Source organism: Pongo pygmaeus, chromosome 1, assembly GCF_028885625.2.
Source record: "Pongo pygmaeus isolate AG05252 chromosome 1, NHGRI_mPonPyg2-v2.0_pri, whole genome shotgun sequence".
NCBI lineage: Eukaryota > Metazoa > Chordata > Mammalia > Primates > Hominidae > Pongo > Pongo pygmaeus.
This window is the reverse complement of record NC_072373.2, coordinates 210,618,379-210,633,986: the sequence shown is the minus strand read 5'-3', so window position 1 is coordinate 210,633,986 and position 15,608 is coordinate 210,618,379. Positions and strand designations below refer to the sequence as shown.

The following is a 15,608-nucleotide window of genomic DNA, read 5'->3' as shown; positions in this document are numbered from 1 at the left end:
GTACACTTGGACCTGGCTTCCTCAAGGGTTCAAGAACTCCCCCACCATCTTTGGGGAGGCCCTGGCTCGAGACCTGCAAAAGTTTCCCACCAGAGACCTAGGCTGTGTGTTGCTCCAGTATGTCGATGACCTCCTGCTGGGACACCCATGGCAGTCAGGTGTGCCAAGGGAATGGATACCCTGCTTTGGCACCTGGAGGACTGTGGGTATAAGGTGTCCAAGAAGAAACCTCAGATATGTCGACAGGAGGTACGTTACTTGGGATTTACTATCCAACGGGGGAGCGCAGCCTGGGATCAGAAAGAATGCAGGTCATTTGCAACCTACCGGAGCCTAAGACCAAAAGGCAGGTGAGAGAATTCTTAGGAGCTGTGGGGTTCTGCAGGTTATGGATCCCAAACTTTGCAGTACTGGCCAAACCTCTGTACGAAGTCATAAAGGGAGGTAACAAAGAGCCTTTTGAATAGAAGTCACAAAAGCAACGAGCTTTTCACGAGTTAGAAGAGAAACTCATGTCAGCCCCAGCCCTGCGGCTACCTGACCTGATGAAGCCATTTACACTGTATGTGGCAGAGTGAAAAGATGGAAGTTGGGAGTTTTCGTCCAGATGGTGGGGCCCTGGCCAAGACCAGTAGCCTACCTCTCCAAACAGCTAGATGGAGTTTCTAAAGGCTGGCCTCTATGTTTGAGAGCCTTGGCAGCAACTGCCCTGCTAGCACAAGAAGCAGATAAACTAACTCTTGGGCAAAACCTGAACATAAAGGCCCCCCATGCTGTGGTGACTTTAATGAATACCAGAGGACATCATTGGCTAACAAATGGTAGACTAACTAGGTACCAAAGCTTGCTCTGTGAAAATTCCCACATAACCATTGAAGTTTGCAACACCTTGAACTCTGCCACCTTACTCCCGGTGTCAGAGAGCCCAGTTGAATGTAACTATGTAGAGGTGTTGGACACAGTTTATTCTAGCAAGCCTGACCTCCAAGACTATCCTTGGACATCAGTAGACTGGGAGCTGTACGTGGACGGGAGCAGCTTCATCAACCCACAGGGAGAGAGGTGTGCAGGATATGCAGTGGTAACCCTGGACGCTGTCACTGAAGCCAAATCGTTGCCCCAGGGTACTTCAGCCCAAAAGGTCAAACTCATTGCTTTAATTTGGCCCTTAGAGCTAAGTGAAGGTAAGACTGTGAATATGTATACTGACTCTCGGTATGCCTTCTTAACTCTCCAAGTGCATGGGGCGTTATATAAAGAAAAAGGCCCGTTGAACTCTGGGGGAAAAGACATAAAGTACCAGCAAGAGATCCTGTAATTAGTAGAGGCAGTATGGAAGCCCCAAAAGTGGCAGTCATGCACTGCAGAGGACACCAGGAAACTTCCACCTCAATTGCCTTGGGGAACTCCCAAGCTGATTCAGAGGCTCGAAAAGCAGCATCCACCCCCTACCGGGCATCAGTCACAGCCCCCCTGTTCCCTCAGGCACCTGATATTGTACCTACTTATTCTAAAGAAAAGAAGGACTTTCTCTAGGCAGAGGGAGGACAGGTGATAGAAGAGGGATGGATCTGGTTATCGGACAGGAGAATAGCCATACCACAACTGCTAGGAGCCACAGTCGTATTGGCTATGCAAGAGATCACCCACATAGGCCAAGAGTCACTTGAAAAGTTGTTGGGCCAGTACTTCTATATCTCACATCTGTCAGCCCTTGCCAAAACAGTGGTGCAGCAGTGTGTCACCTGCCAGCAGCACAATGCTAGGCAAGGTCCAACTGTCCCACCCAGCATACAAGCTTATGGAGCAGCCCCCTTTGAAGATCTCCAAGTAGACTTCACCAAGATGCCCAAATGTGGAGGTAACAGGTATTTGCTAGTTCTAGTGTGTACATATTCTGGGTGGGTGGAGGCCTATCCAACACGAACTGGGAAAGCTTGTGAAGTAACCTGTGTGCTTCTCCGAGATCTCATCCCTACATTTGGACTGCCCTTACAAATCAGCTCAGAAAATGGGCTGGCATTTGTATCTGAGTTGATACAGAAGACAGCAAAGGTATTGGGGATCACATGGAAACTACATACCGCTTACCAACCACAGAGTTCTGGGAAGGTGGAGTGGATGAATCAGACTATCAAAAATAGTTTAGGGAAAGTGTGTCAAGAAACACGATTGAAGTGGATATAAGCTCTACCTATGGTATTGTTTAAGATTAGATGTACCCCTTCTAAAAGAACAGGATATTCCCCTTATGAAATATTATATCATAGGCCCCCCTCCCAGACTATGGGGACTCCCAGGCACTCCTCGAGAGCTAGGTGAAATTGACTTACAGTGACAGCTACAGACTTTAGGCAAAATTACACAAACAATTTCAGCCTGAGTAAATGAGAGGTGCCCTGTCAGCTTATTCTCCCCAATTCACCCTTTCTCCCCAGGTGATTGGGTATGGATCACGGATTGGAACATAGCCTCCTTGCAGCCACGGTGGAGAGGACCCCAGACCATCGTCTTGACCACTCCCACAGCCATAAAGGTAGAAGGAATCCCAGCCTGGATTCACCACAGCCATGTAAAACCTAAAGCATCTGAGACCTGGGAGGTGAGACCAAGCTTGGACAACCCATGCAAGGTAACTTTGAAGAAGATGACAAGCCCTGCTCCAGTCACACCTGGAAGCTGACTGGTCCGTGCATGGCTGAAGCATGAGGAAACTCATCGTGGGACTCATTGTCCTTAAATTTTGGACTTGTACAGTAAGGACTTCAACTGACCTTCCTCAGACTGAGGTAGGGCAGAAAGTTAAAACAGACTTTCTGTTTAAAAGGGACTTGTGTGTATAATGCTACCCAGAACAAGGTATGCAGCCCAAGAAGTGACCAGCCTGATGTGTGCTATAACCCATTGGAACGACTTTATCCCCATTGGAAAACAGAGTACGTAACTCTAGGAATCGATGGAACTGGACTGGCAGGAAGACCTGGGTAGTGAAGATGACAGTGAGAACTCCCACTAGTGAGTGACATTCTCAAAGGGGGGAATGAGGAGCGAGGCCATTTCTCTTACCGTCTCCTGTCTCTGAAGAGGAGGAGGAGGAAGTAAAAGTTGAAAAACAACAGGAATGAAGTCATTGGCAAGACCAGCCAGTGCCACTGATGACCAGGCCTGAGGTTAAAAGATCAACCCCCCACTCTAACTACATGTGCTCTCAATCTATCACGACCCTTTCACGTGGACCCCCTTAGAGTTGTAAGCCCTTAAAAGGGCCAAGAACTCTGTCTTCAGGGAGCTTGGTTCTTGAGACATGAGTCTGCCAAAGCTCCCAGCTGTTGAGATGTGAGTCTGCCGAAGCTCCTGGCCGAATAAAGCCAAATCCTTCCTTAACTCGGTGTCTGAGGGGTTTTGTCCGCAGCTCATCCTGCTGCAGTAGGGACTATTCATAGCTTTGCTTCTGCAGGGAGTAAACTGAGGCCCAGAGGAGCCAAGTAAATGACTCAAGGTCATGCAACAAATGCGGGATTTGAACTCCAACTCCAGAGCCTGAGACTCAGAGGGCATCAGATCCAACTTCCTCATTTTGAGAAAGTGGGTGGGAAGTAAGAGATCGTGAATCAGAAGACAGGGGTTCACATTCCAGCCCTGCTGGGCACTAGCTGGCAACCTGCAACAAGTCACTAGTCCCCCATCCCCGGTCCCCAGTTTTCATCAGATGAATAAGGGGGAGGGCAGAGAGGATGGGCAATGCTGGTGGGAGAGGGCAGTACTGAATAGGGTGGTCAGCATGAGCCTCATCAAGAAGGTGTGATTCCAGCCCAGACTTGAAGGGGTGGTACTGTAAAGACAGCCCAGTGGGAGCCACTGAGGGTCTGAGCAGAGAGTGCCAGGCTCAGTCACTGCTGGCCGACTGCTGTGTGAGGAAGAGATGGAGGGGCCGAGGGTGGGTGCAGAGAGAACAGCAGAGAGCAGCTGCAGTGACCCAGGCACCAGTGATGGTGGCTCCTACCCAAGAAGGTGGCAGTGAAAGTCATAAGTGGCTGGATTCTAGATTTTTTCCCCTCTCTCTTTTTTTTTTCCATGTAAACATTTGATGGAAGCATTTTATAAATACAGAATCTAGATGCATCGTGAAGGTAGTGCCAACAGATTGGGTGTGGGATGTGGAATATGATAATTCAACACCCAGGTTTTTGGGCTGCAGGGACCAATGATAAAGAGCCTTTGGCAGAGATGGGCAAGGCAGGTGGACAAGGAGCTTGCATAGACATATGCTGCTTTTCTCCAGACCTCAACCTGGGAGGCTCTGCATGGCCCCACCGGCCCTCCTAACTCCTCCTCATCTTCAAGTCTCAGATGAGATGTCAGACCCCCAGCAGTCCTCAGGAAAGCTTCCCTCATCCTCCAGGAGGTGGGCATTTCTCCCCATGCCCACCCCAATCCTAGCACCCCCAGCTTGTTCTGCAATCCCCTGCTTACTTGTTTTCCCTTTGGTCTGAGAGCTCCGTGGAGTCCGGTGCAGAGGGCCTGGCTTGGAGTAGGTCTTCAGTAACATGTGCTCATGGAATGGACAATTTCCCTTCGAGGACAGTAGGCTTTCCCAGAGAGAGTCTGCCCATCCTTCTACACTCCCATCTCAGCTCTCCAAGAATCAGGGCATCAGTGCCAAACAAATGGGGCTTGCATACCATCAAGGGCCCATCATTTCTGTCTTACAGATTTAGGGCTTGAGGATTTCTGTCTTACAGATTTAGGGGATGGAAGAGAGGAGGGAGTGAAAAAGATGGCCTGGGGCTGGGTGCAGTGGCTCATGCCTGTAATCCCAGCACTTTGGGAGGCTGAGGTGGGTGGATCAGTTGAGGTCAGGAGTTCCAGACCAGCCTGGCCAACATGATGAAACCCTGTCTCTACTAGAAATACAAAAATTAGCCAGGCATGGTGATGGGCACCTGTAATCCCAGCTACTTGGGAGGCTGAGGCAGGAGAATCACTTGCACCCAGGAGGCGGAAGTTGCAGTGAGCTGCGATCATGCTACGGCCCTCTATCCTGGATGACAGAGTGAGACTCTGTCTCAAAACTTTTTAAAAAAAAAAGACGGCCTGGATATCACACGGGAACCCTATCCCCCATCCTAAGCCTGGCCCTCGCCCCTCTTCCTCCATTGTGTTGGTCAGCCAGGCACCTTCACAGTCTGGAGCTGGTCTCTGTAGTAGTCAGGATCCACCTGAGGTCGGGGGGTGCCTGCTGGCTTGGGCCTGGCCACCTTCGTTCCATGCCTACCTTTCTACAGCTGCTTCCCTCATGGCCGGCTTACAGTCTCCCTGATGTTCGTAAACCTCAAGCTGCCCATCTGCAGTTGCAATTTCCACCCGTGTGTGGGAGAGAAGAGCAGGCCAGTCACTCACATGATAGTACAAGCTGAGCCAGCCAGAGCGCAGGAGCCTGGGCCCCCAGACCCTCCACTGACCCTCCACATCTGGTGTCTTTTTCTGTCTTCACATTTGTCCATTTTTCAATCCAGATTTTGTGTCTGAATTCCTAAAAGCTGATACCACTCTCAGCATTCTCCCCAGGAGTTTTAGACCTGATTTTTGTTTTCTTTAAATATCTGGATCCCTACTGCCTGGCACTGTGCCTGGCACATAGCAAGTGCTCAATAAATGTGTGTTGCCTGAACAAGCGAATGATTACAGCTGTGTGTTCTCCATTATTCCATGAACTTGACCTCCTTCCACACCTTCAAGGTAAGGAACAAAGGCCATGTCCACTGCATTTCCATGGCCTCCAAGTCCAGCTCAGGGCTGAGAACCCATCACTCTCAGTGAATAAGGGAATAAGGACCAATTACACCTGTTAGTTATGGCTGCCTAACAAACCATACCAAAACCCAGTGACTTATAACAGCAGCCTTTATTTAGCTCACAATTCTGCATGTTGGCAGTTTAGCCTGGGCTCAGCTGGACAGTTGTTTTGGTCTCAGCCAGGTTCCCTCACACATCTGTAGTCAGCTAGAAGCTGAGCTCTCTCTCATGTGTCTGAAACCAGCTGAGACAACTGATCCAGGTGGGCTCTCATCCTCCAGCAGGCTAGCCCAGGCTTTTTCACAGGGTGGGGGCAGCTGTCCTAAGAGAGAGTAGACATGCCCTAGACCTCCTGAGGCCTAGCTCAAAACTGGTAAACCATCCCTCCCACAACATTCTATTGACCAAACTAAACTACAAGACCAGTTCAGATTCATGGGGTGGGGAAAACAGATTCTGCCTCTTGATAAGAAAAGCTAAGAATGACATCATGAAAAATGAGGACACAGGGGGGCAAGGAAAGTGGTGGCTTTGTTCCCAGATAGAGCTGGGCATGGGCCTGGTGCTCAAGTCTGCTCTGTGTCCTGGTTTGCAGTGGGGGTGAAGAGAGAGTTTGGGGTAGATCCTGGGGCTTCTCCCCTCCTGGAAACCCTGAGATGTGGGGTTGGATGCATCTCTATCCCGTCCCTTTGTTTTACTGCATCATAGCACTTACTATGGTCTAATGTGTCTCTTACTTCTATATCCATGCATTTGTAGTCCTCCCCGCTCCACAGAATGCCAGCTCCTGCAGGGCAGGCATCTTGTCTTTCCCATTTCTGCTCTCCAGTCCTCTGATGCTGAACGACAGGGAGTCCCCATGGTCAGAATGCTGAAGGGTGAGCTGCCCTGCGGGAGACATTTTGTCCTCCCTCCCAGTGGAAGAACAGGGGCCTGTCGGGGATGATCTGAGAAGGCTTCCTGGAAGAGCAACACTAGAGCAGATGCTGGATGATGAGAGGGACCCTGTGGTGTCCCTAGCACCGGGGCTTATGTCTGCCACACCTGGGCCGGCTGGAGAACTGCTTGAAGTTTTTCTCATAGGTGGGTAGGCTTTCTTTGAAGCAGTGCACAGATTGCTTGTCACACTCACAGGCCTTCAGCCCGCAGTGGCAGCTGGCACCAGGACCAAGGGTGCATCCACCTGCAGAGACACAGAGGGTCACTGGGGGCTCCCAGCCCAGCCCCAGGGTTTGGTTCTAAGGCTGGGGAGAGCGGGGAGCTCACTGTAAGGGGCCAAGGGTTGAGGACAGAAAGGAAAGCCACTGAAAGGGATACATGTATGCATATGTGTGCATGTGTGTGTGTGCATATGCATTTGTGTGCGTGCATAGGCATTTGGGTGCATGTGTGTGCATTTGTGCGTGTGTATGCTTGTGTGTGCATGTGTGTGTGCATGTGCCTGTGTATGTGTGTGTGTGTGTGTGTATGTGTGCATGTGTGTGTTTAGGGCTCTCAGCCACAGCTTCCCGCATCCTCAAGCCCTTCCCTGATCACATCTGGGCATCCCACGAGTGCTGGAGAAGCCTAGAAGGAATCAGGAGAAGGGGGGCGTGGGCTGCGTGGAGGGCCCTGAATGGGTGCACCCGGGCAGCACACAGGCCAGGCTGATGGGAGCATTTTCCCAGAGCTCATCTCCTATTTCCAGCTGCCTGCTTGACATCTCACTTGGATGTCTCAGGCATCTCCAACTTGAGGTGTTCACAGGGGAACCCTTGATATCCTAGTGCTCCCTCTGCCTGCGAGCTCATGATTCACCCACACTCTCAGGAAACTAGGAGCTGACCTCGCTGCCCCCACTCCTTCCACATTTCACATCCAGTCTGCCAGCAGGTCCTGCTAATCTTCTCTGTGTTTAAAATAGCCCATGTTCTGCCCTCTTCTCTCCATGTCTTTGGCCACTGCCCAAATCTCTGTCATCAGCAGTTCTTCCTCCTTCATGGAAGGAAATAAGCAGGGACCGTCTCAAACTGTAACCCGAGTTACGTTCACTCCCTGGCTTACAGTCCCAGTGTGGTTTCCTATTCGGGAAAGACATGCTGAATCCTTCCATGGCCTCTGTGGCCAGGCACACTTGCTGGGATGCCACCCTCACCAGCCTCTCCACCCTCATCGCCCTCCCCCTCCACTCTCCCAGCCTCCCTGCTCCGGGCACACCAGCCTGTTTCATGTCACAGGTCTTGTTCTGTCTTGTCTCTGGGCCTTTGGACTTGCTGTTCTTTTTGTCTAAAATGCTTCTCCCCAGGATCTGCAAGCAGTGGGATCCCTGCCACTGTTTGAGGCTTGGTCAAATTTCACCTCCTCAGAGAGGTGCTCCCTGACCACCTGAACTAAAGCTGTCTCTGGCCACACCCTCCATACCCGTTTGTCTCACTCACTGTGCTTTTTACTTAACTTCTCTTATTGGTTTCCTGGCTTGTGTCTGCCTCCCCTCAAAGAAGCATAAGCTGTGTGTGGCTGGGACCTTGTCAAGATCATCACAGTGTCCCCAGCATCCAGGACAGATGCTGCACACAGCAGATGCTCAATAGAATCCATGAATGAAGAATAAGAGAAGGGATGAATGAAGCCTCTATGGGCCTTTGGGGTTCAGTGTCTGCACTTTGGCCAAGTCACCACTAGATGGGGACCTTTTATTTACCTACTAATCAGAGCTGTCGCACTGTGTGCACGCGCATGTGTGTGCATGCGTGTGCCTGTGTGCATGTGTATGCTTGTGTGTGCAGGTATGTGTCCACGTGTGCATGTGTGTGTATGTGCGTGCGTGCGCATGTGTGTACGTGCGTTGTGCGTTTGTGCATGTATGTGTGTATGTGTGTGTGTGTGTGTGCATGTGTGTTTAGGGCTCTCAGGTACAGCTTCCTCTTTCCAGATAAGGCCACCCTAGTCCGCTCTCAGGGTTGGCAGTTGGGGGGGGCACCAGACGCCCTGGTTTATGACCTTGGGCAAGTTAGCTTCAGCTTCCTCATCTATGAAATGGTGCTAAAACCTAGTCATTTCAGAAACACATGACAGTGTCCCATTCCTGGGGTGGTGGTGAGGATCGCCAGTGTCTACCGACGAGTGGTCCAGATGTGCCTGGTATGCAGAAGGTGCCCTGTAGGCGCTTGCTGCTGTTCTCAGGGTGATGGACTCCAGCTCCACGTGGAGAAAAAGCAGCGCCCTGTGGAGCCGGCCGAGCGCCTGCAGTCAGTCTGTTTGCCACTCTCCCTCTGCAAAGTCTGCGTCCTGCAGAAGCCGTCCTCCCACGCCTCCCTGGAACTTCTCACGTTGTGCCAACACCACCGAGCTTCCTGCCCCCCCTGCTCGCCCGCAGGGAATCTGCCAGGGATGTTCACTCCTCTGGCTCTCCGGTTTTGCGGCTCCCGCCACTCCCACTGTTCTAGCACCTGGGTGCCCTCTGCCCTCCCACTCCCCCTCCTGCCTCTGTGAAGATCCTTCCAGATGCATCAAGCCCAGCTCCCCAGGTAGCCCCCACTCTCTCAGGGGGCGAGGGCTACTTGAGCTCAGGCCCCCCAGCCAGCCTCATTGTCCAACCAGAGGGCCTGGTCCAGTTGCTGTCACCCTGGAAACACTTTTCTCACCTTCCTCAGCCACCTTCTTTCTCATCCCTCTCTCTTTCTGTTGCTCTCACTGTCTTCTGGTCCTCTTTCTTCTTCTATTCCATCTCTTATTTCCTTTGCCTCAAGTCTCTAGTGCTCCTTCCTTTCTCCCTGTCCCCTCTCCGTTTCTCGTTTGGTCTTCCTGTCCTTTCTAACGCGTGCATCTGACATCCAGTTCTACTTCAGTGGCCTGCCCCATCCCCAGGCCTTCCAGAACTGATCTGGAGCAGCAGTCTTTTGCAGTGGACTGTCACTTCTGTGGCATTCCTCAACCATGGATTGGGCCTGTCATGACCTGGATGATGAGACAGCCCCAGGCCAAGAAAAATCATCTTTGGAGGCCACCTTTTAAAAACAAGCTTAACTCCAGACCTTGCATCTTTTAATGTGCTAATGGAGAAACTGAGGCACGAAGAAAGGAAAGGAGGGCTTCGGAACGACTTTCTTGCTGCATGAACTACATCTCCACAAATAAGAAGAGGCAGCAAGTCTGCATTCCTGCCTGTGGCTGGCCCAGGCCCCAGTCTGAGCCCCTCACCTCAGCCCTGGTTGTCTCTGAATTCTCTCGGGGGTGTTCTGGTCAGTGTCAGAACTCAGAATACTCCCAACTTCTCTGCTGCAGCCCACACCTCTCCCTTGGGCTCCGGACTTCAATAAGCATGTGTCCACCTGCCTTCCCCTTACGTGTCTGACACGTGTCTCAAACTCAAGGTGACTCACACCGAACTCTTGCTGTCTTCATCATCAGCTCTCCCCCCATCTTCACGAGCTCAGTATTTGGTGCCACTATCTACAGCCACCCAGGCCAGGAGCCTGGGGTGCAACCTCTGTTCCCTTCACAGCCCACACCGAACCCATCAGCAGGTCCTGTCAGCCCTGACCCTACCTGTACAGCATTCCCGGCATGTGACACTTCCCATCCCCACTGTCACCGTGCTGATCTCGGCTGTGGTTGTGCCTCCCAGTGCTTTGCAACAGTCCCCTAATGGGGCCCTTCTTTCCTCCCTGACTCTCTTCTTTCTCTGCACTGTAGCCAGAGTGATCTTTCTGGGGCAAAAGTAGAGCATCCTCTGCTTCACATGCTCCAATGACTCCCTTGCCATTGACATAGAAGGCACGTGTCTCATCCTGTCCAACCTCATCTCCATTCTTCCCCAAGGCTCCTCTGCTCCTAGCACATTGGCCCTGAGGTCTCAGACCAAATGCCACCTCCCCAGAGAGGCCTTCTTTGACCACCTAAAGCAGGTACCCTTCTGTCTCCTGACCCCCAACCTCTGTCATTTTGCAGCCTGTCGCTTTGTCTGAGGTGCTTCAGAGCACTTGGCCCTGTTTGAATGTGTCTTTATTAATGAATATGCTACGGTCTCTTGTTCTTTTTGGAACACAAGGTCCTTCCAGGCAAGGGTTTTGTCTTCCTCATTGCTGATCTCCTGACCGTAACATGCAGTAAAGGCTCCTTGCTGACCACCTTACTGGCCACACTCATATGGCCTACAGGCCAATGCCAGCAGCTGACCCCTAGGAGACAGGAAGCCAGGTTCTTGGGCCAGATACGCTGCTTCTGTGCTTTGGGGTGTCAGGCAAGTTGCTTCCCTCTCCAAGCCTGTTTCCTCAGCTTTCAAATGGTGATAAGGATACGTGCACTGCCTGTTTCATGAGTGCTTTTGTTCATCTACTAATTAAACAAACAAGTATTGAGCTCCCAACATGTGTCTGGTCTTTGGCTAGGAGCTGGGGGCACAGGTGCAAGCCAGCAGACCCCACACTGCTTAGTCCAGGGGCATCGCTCCCTGTGGGCTCTATGAGAACCAGTGCCCTCAGACAAGACAGGCTTGCTCCTTGCTCTCACGGAACTTTCTAGTCGGGGGGGAGAGTCGATGCACACAGACACAGAGAAGTAAACAAGATCATTTCAGGTAGAGATGAATGCTGGGAGAGACAGTGGGTAGCGTGTCAGCGAGTGGAGGCTGAGATGAGGAATATATTCAGCAGTAAATGAGAAAAGTCTTTGCAAAATACAAATTCCAGCAGTTACCATTTTCATCTTCCCGCTTTGGCAGAGGGAGGCAGTCAGAGGCCGGGAGATGCAGATAATGGAGATTCAGTTGGCTGGAACCCCATCTCTGCCTCCCACACCAGGTCCTCCCTGTACCACACATGTATGTGCATGTGGGCGGAGGGGGTGTCACTGCTGAGTGAGCTTAAAGTCCCTTGCAAAAATGCCAAGTACTTATGTAAGCCCACTCAAAGGAGGGATAACCACCTCCCAGGTGGCCTGAGGGCAGCTGTCCCCACCACTAGGCAAATTGGGCCCTGGGCTCTGGTGACAGGCCTTTCTCTGCACTGATCTCTCAGTGACATTTAGAGTCGTGGACAGACCAAGTTGTTTTCTTCCTCTCCCTTCCCTGCTTACCTACTGCATCCCAGAGCAGCCCCTGGTTGCCAGGCAACCTGGGACCAGGCCTGGGTGCAGGATTTCAGAACTCAGGGGAGGCTAGGGAGTTGGTTAACTCTTGCAGGGGCAGCTCTTTGAACAGAGGTGCAATTAGGATAGGGAAATAGTTTTTTTGTTGTTGTTTTTCTTTTTTGAGGTAGGGTCTCACTCTGTTGCCCAGGCTGGAGTGCAGTAGCACAATCACAGCTCACTGTGGCCTCATCTCCTGGGCTCAGGTGATCCTCCTATCTCAACCTTCCAAGTAGCTGGGACTACAGGTATGCACCACCACACCTGGCTAATTGTTTGTATGTTTAGTAGAGACAGGGGTCTCACTGTGTTGCCCAGGCTGGTCTCGAACTCCTGGGCTCAAGTGATCCTCCCGCCTCAGCCTCCCAAAGTGCTGGGATTACAGGTATGAGCCACCACGCCTGGCCAGGAAAGGGATTTTATTCCATAAGGGGTTACTGACCATAGCCCAATGGGCGCAAGTACAGAGTGGACTCTTCAAAGAAACAGTAATAAAGAAAATCCCAGTGCTGTAAGCAAAGAGGAGAAAACTTGGACAAAAAGAAGAATTTCCACATCTAAAAGGAAGGGCATTAATGAAGCACCTACTGTAGGCCAGCCCCTGTAGCTGGGTTGCTTTAGCTAATCCTTCCAGCAGCCTTATGAAGTACAGGCGATTCTCTCCATTTCACAGATGAGGAGATTAAGGCCCAGCTATTAATACAAGGGGTGGAGCTGGAATTAGACCCAGTGCTGCCTGACTCTGAGGCTTCTCAGCAGGAACACAAAGCTCTGGGGCCTTGCAGAGAAGCAAACTCCATCTGCCCCTCTTTCCTTCCCTGGGCCAGGGCAGAGCATTCTGACCAGTTTGCTGCAGATCCTGAGACCTACACTGTGTGAGGACCTCCAATCATGCACACACCCAGCACCCCCCACAGGGGAAGCTGGTGTGAGACAGGGCACCCAGGGTCTGAATCCCAACTCTTCCTTCCCTGGCTGTGTGACCTCAGCCATCGTGCTTAACCTCTCTGAGCCCCAGGGTCCTCCTTGATAATGGGAGATAATGCTAACCTCAGTGGTTTATCATGTGAGTTCAGGTGCTGTGTGTACAGCATCTATCACAGAGGCTCATACACTATAGCTGTTGTTATTATACCCATTTCATGGATGAGAAAAACAAAGCCCAGACAACTCAGGCCAGACGGTATGTTCCAGAGCACTGAAAAGGTTCAAGACGCATGCATCTTAATCTTGTCTGTTTCTTGGATCAAACTCGTCCCCTCTGTGGGTCTCAGTCTCTTCATTGCTACAATGAGGGGCTGATCTGGATGACCTCTAAGGGCACTTTAGCTCTGGAGTTTCCACAAGACGGTGAATGCCAGAAGAGCAGGGATTGGGTCTGCTTATTCTGTGCCCCTGGCCCCTGGCACAGCACCGGCACTGGGCGGGTACCCAGTGGATGCTCACTCAATACTGGGGCAAGTAAACCAATGGGCCTGGGGCTCAGCACATGTCAGCAGCAGACTCTGGATTAGAACCCAGATCACCTCGCTCTTAGCCCTGCTCCTGGGGGCAGGGACTTGGCAAGGTGGGGGTGGGGATGACAGGGGCTGGCTTGGTCCTCACTGTCTGAGTCAGCTGAGGAGGCGAGTGCTGATGCCCTGGTACTGATGAGGAAGCCTCCTCCCATGCTAGTGCCCTGAGCAAGGCTCTGGACTCAGGAGCCCTGCTCAAGGCTTCAGGAGCAACTGGCTGCTTCTGCTCTGCAGGGGCAACGTGGGAAGAAAGCACAGCCCAGGCCACGTACTTTCTGGTCCAACTCCCAGCCCCTGCCGGCACCTCCCGCCACTGCCCAACAGTGCCACTGCCTGGGGCTCCAGCCTCTGCTCCTCAACCTTTGCTCCACTCTCCCTCATCTCCCGGGGTCATGGGCTGGGAGGGTGAAGAGCGTTGAATAGAGAAGCTTTCCTGGGTTCAGAGAGCCCAGGCCAGCCCTGGAGAGTGCAGCCAGCCCACTGGAGCCCAGGGTGGAGGCTTGGGCTGGGCCAGCTAGGTGTCCCCACCCCTGTGGCAAAGACAGGTGGGAAGAGGCCGTGGGAAACTTGGTCCCTGGAGGCCACCTTCTCCAGTCCCCTCTCCCCATCCCTCCCACCAGGCCCTGATCTCTTCCCCTCTCCTGAACATGGCCTTGGAGGTGTCACAGAAGAGACACTTTGCTTTAGGCCTGAGAAAGACCACACCAGAGAGCTCCAACTCAGGAAGTCTCCTTGAGCTCACATGGGGAACAAAAGGGGGTTCTTTCCCTGTCAACCACATGCTGGTGGCAGTGGGCAGGGCAGGCCAAGAAGCAGGCCGAGAGCTGAGGCAGGTCCTCCTGGTGCAGGGGTCCGAGCCCCCAACCCACACGGCTGGTGCCAGGGAGACCTCACAGTCTTAACTCTGGGTATTGGTGTGTGCTGAGCTGAAGTGGTGGGTGGGGGGAGCTCAGGAGACCAGGGTTCTGAGCCCTGGAACCCACTACGGGATGGAGGACGTATCTCCTGCCCTAGGGGATGAGTGGTGGAGAGGTGGTAGTTCCCTGACCTCAGGAGGAAACAGAGGAACTCCAAGGTACACTCACAGCTGTGAATAAACACACCTGGGAAGGAAAGTGATTCATGCAACCCCACGAGGCCAGGCAGGAAGTGAGCCACACGCTATAAGAAGCCACTTCTTTATTTGGTGCTCTTCACCCTCCCAGCCCAGGACCCCTGGATCCACCCTGGCTATGCTGGAAAGGATGGTGCTCACCAATGGCCACTGCCCAGTGCCTCCGAATGTGCCTGCTGTTTAGACCAGGATTGCCCTGCACATACCCGTACCCTACCAGCCGCAGAACACGCTCTGGAAGCCAGGGCCACGCCCCATGTGCAGGGCGCTTGATCCACTTGCCCACATGGCTCCTTGAATGGTCTCAATAACATGTGAGTCCCCCTTCCCTTCCCACCTATTTGCTTTTGTGGCCCTGGCAGCACCTATCTTAGTGCTTGGCATGCAGTCACCCTTAATAAATATTTGTCCAACTGGAAGACAGCTGAGCCGTTTTGTTAACAAAACGACAGAAACAAGGAAACATGTTCTCAACAGTAACAGTTGTCAAGGGAAGCTTCAAAATTAGCTCAAGTGAACAAGTATTTATTGAGCATGTACTATCTGCCAGGCTCTGGGCTCCCAGAGAGTTCAGGAGGTCCACTCATGGGCGGGAGAGACCAGGCCAGGATGAGCACGGACACTCCGAGAAGCTCTGGAGCATCAGGAAAAAGCTCAGGAACACCTCCTTCCAAGCACTTGGAAGCATTTCATTTTCCAAAAGATTTCTGGGTCAAAGAGGAGGTGAATGTTAAGGAAAGGCCCAGGTTAAAAGACATTTCCATACAGAAAAGGCTACTCACAAACCACTGTGCCATTGACGATGTGGAACTGGTAGCTGTTCAACACAGGCTGGCAGCTGAACTCCTTCAGCTTCTCGTAGCAACAGTCATGTGCCCAGCAGCATCTGGGAAGAGGCCAGAGGGAGATGAGGGGCTGTGCCTGGAAGTGGGTCCCTCAGGAATCTGCTGGAGGACCTTATCTGGGGACTAGAAAGGGCTCACCTGCCTCCTCCTCTAGGCAAGAAGGCATTGAAGGTGGGGAAGTGAATTATCAATAATATTAAAAATAGGCCAGGTGTGGTGGCTCATGCCTGCAAT

At 52.2% G+C, this 15,608-nt stretch overlaps 1 protein-coding gene across 3 annotated transcripts in view; it reads right to left on the bottom strand.

The window, feature by feature from the left end:
* The window catches only part of PLA2G2C (phospholipase A2 group IIC), a 72,566-nt gene that overhangs the window by 41,877 nt on the left and 15,081 nt on the right, over positions 1 to 15,608 (bottom strand). For 2 of the 3 annotated variants that reach the window (XM_054503286.2, XM_054503294.2), the window contains 2 exons: positions 15,312 to 15,415; positions 5,889 to 6,979 (listed from right to left, as the gene is read on the bottom strand). In XM_054503286.2, coding sequence (XP_054359261.1) covers positions 6,813 to 6,979; positions 15,312 to 15,415 — 271 coding nt within the window. In that variant the 3' untranslated portion in view covers positions 5,889 to 6,812. Of the gene's footprint in view, positions 1 to 5,888; positions 6,980 to 15,311; positions 15,416 to 15,608 lie in introns of those variants that run through there. The other variant, XR_008504875.1, reaches the window with a different exon arrangement.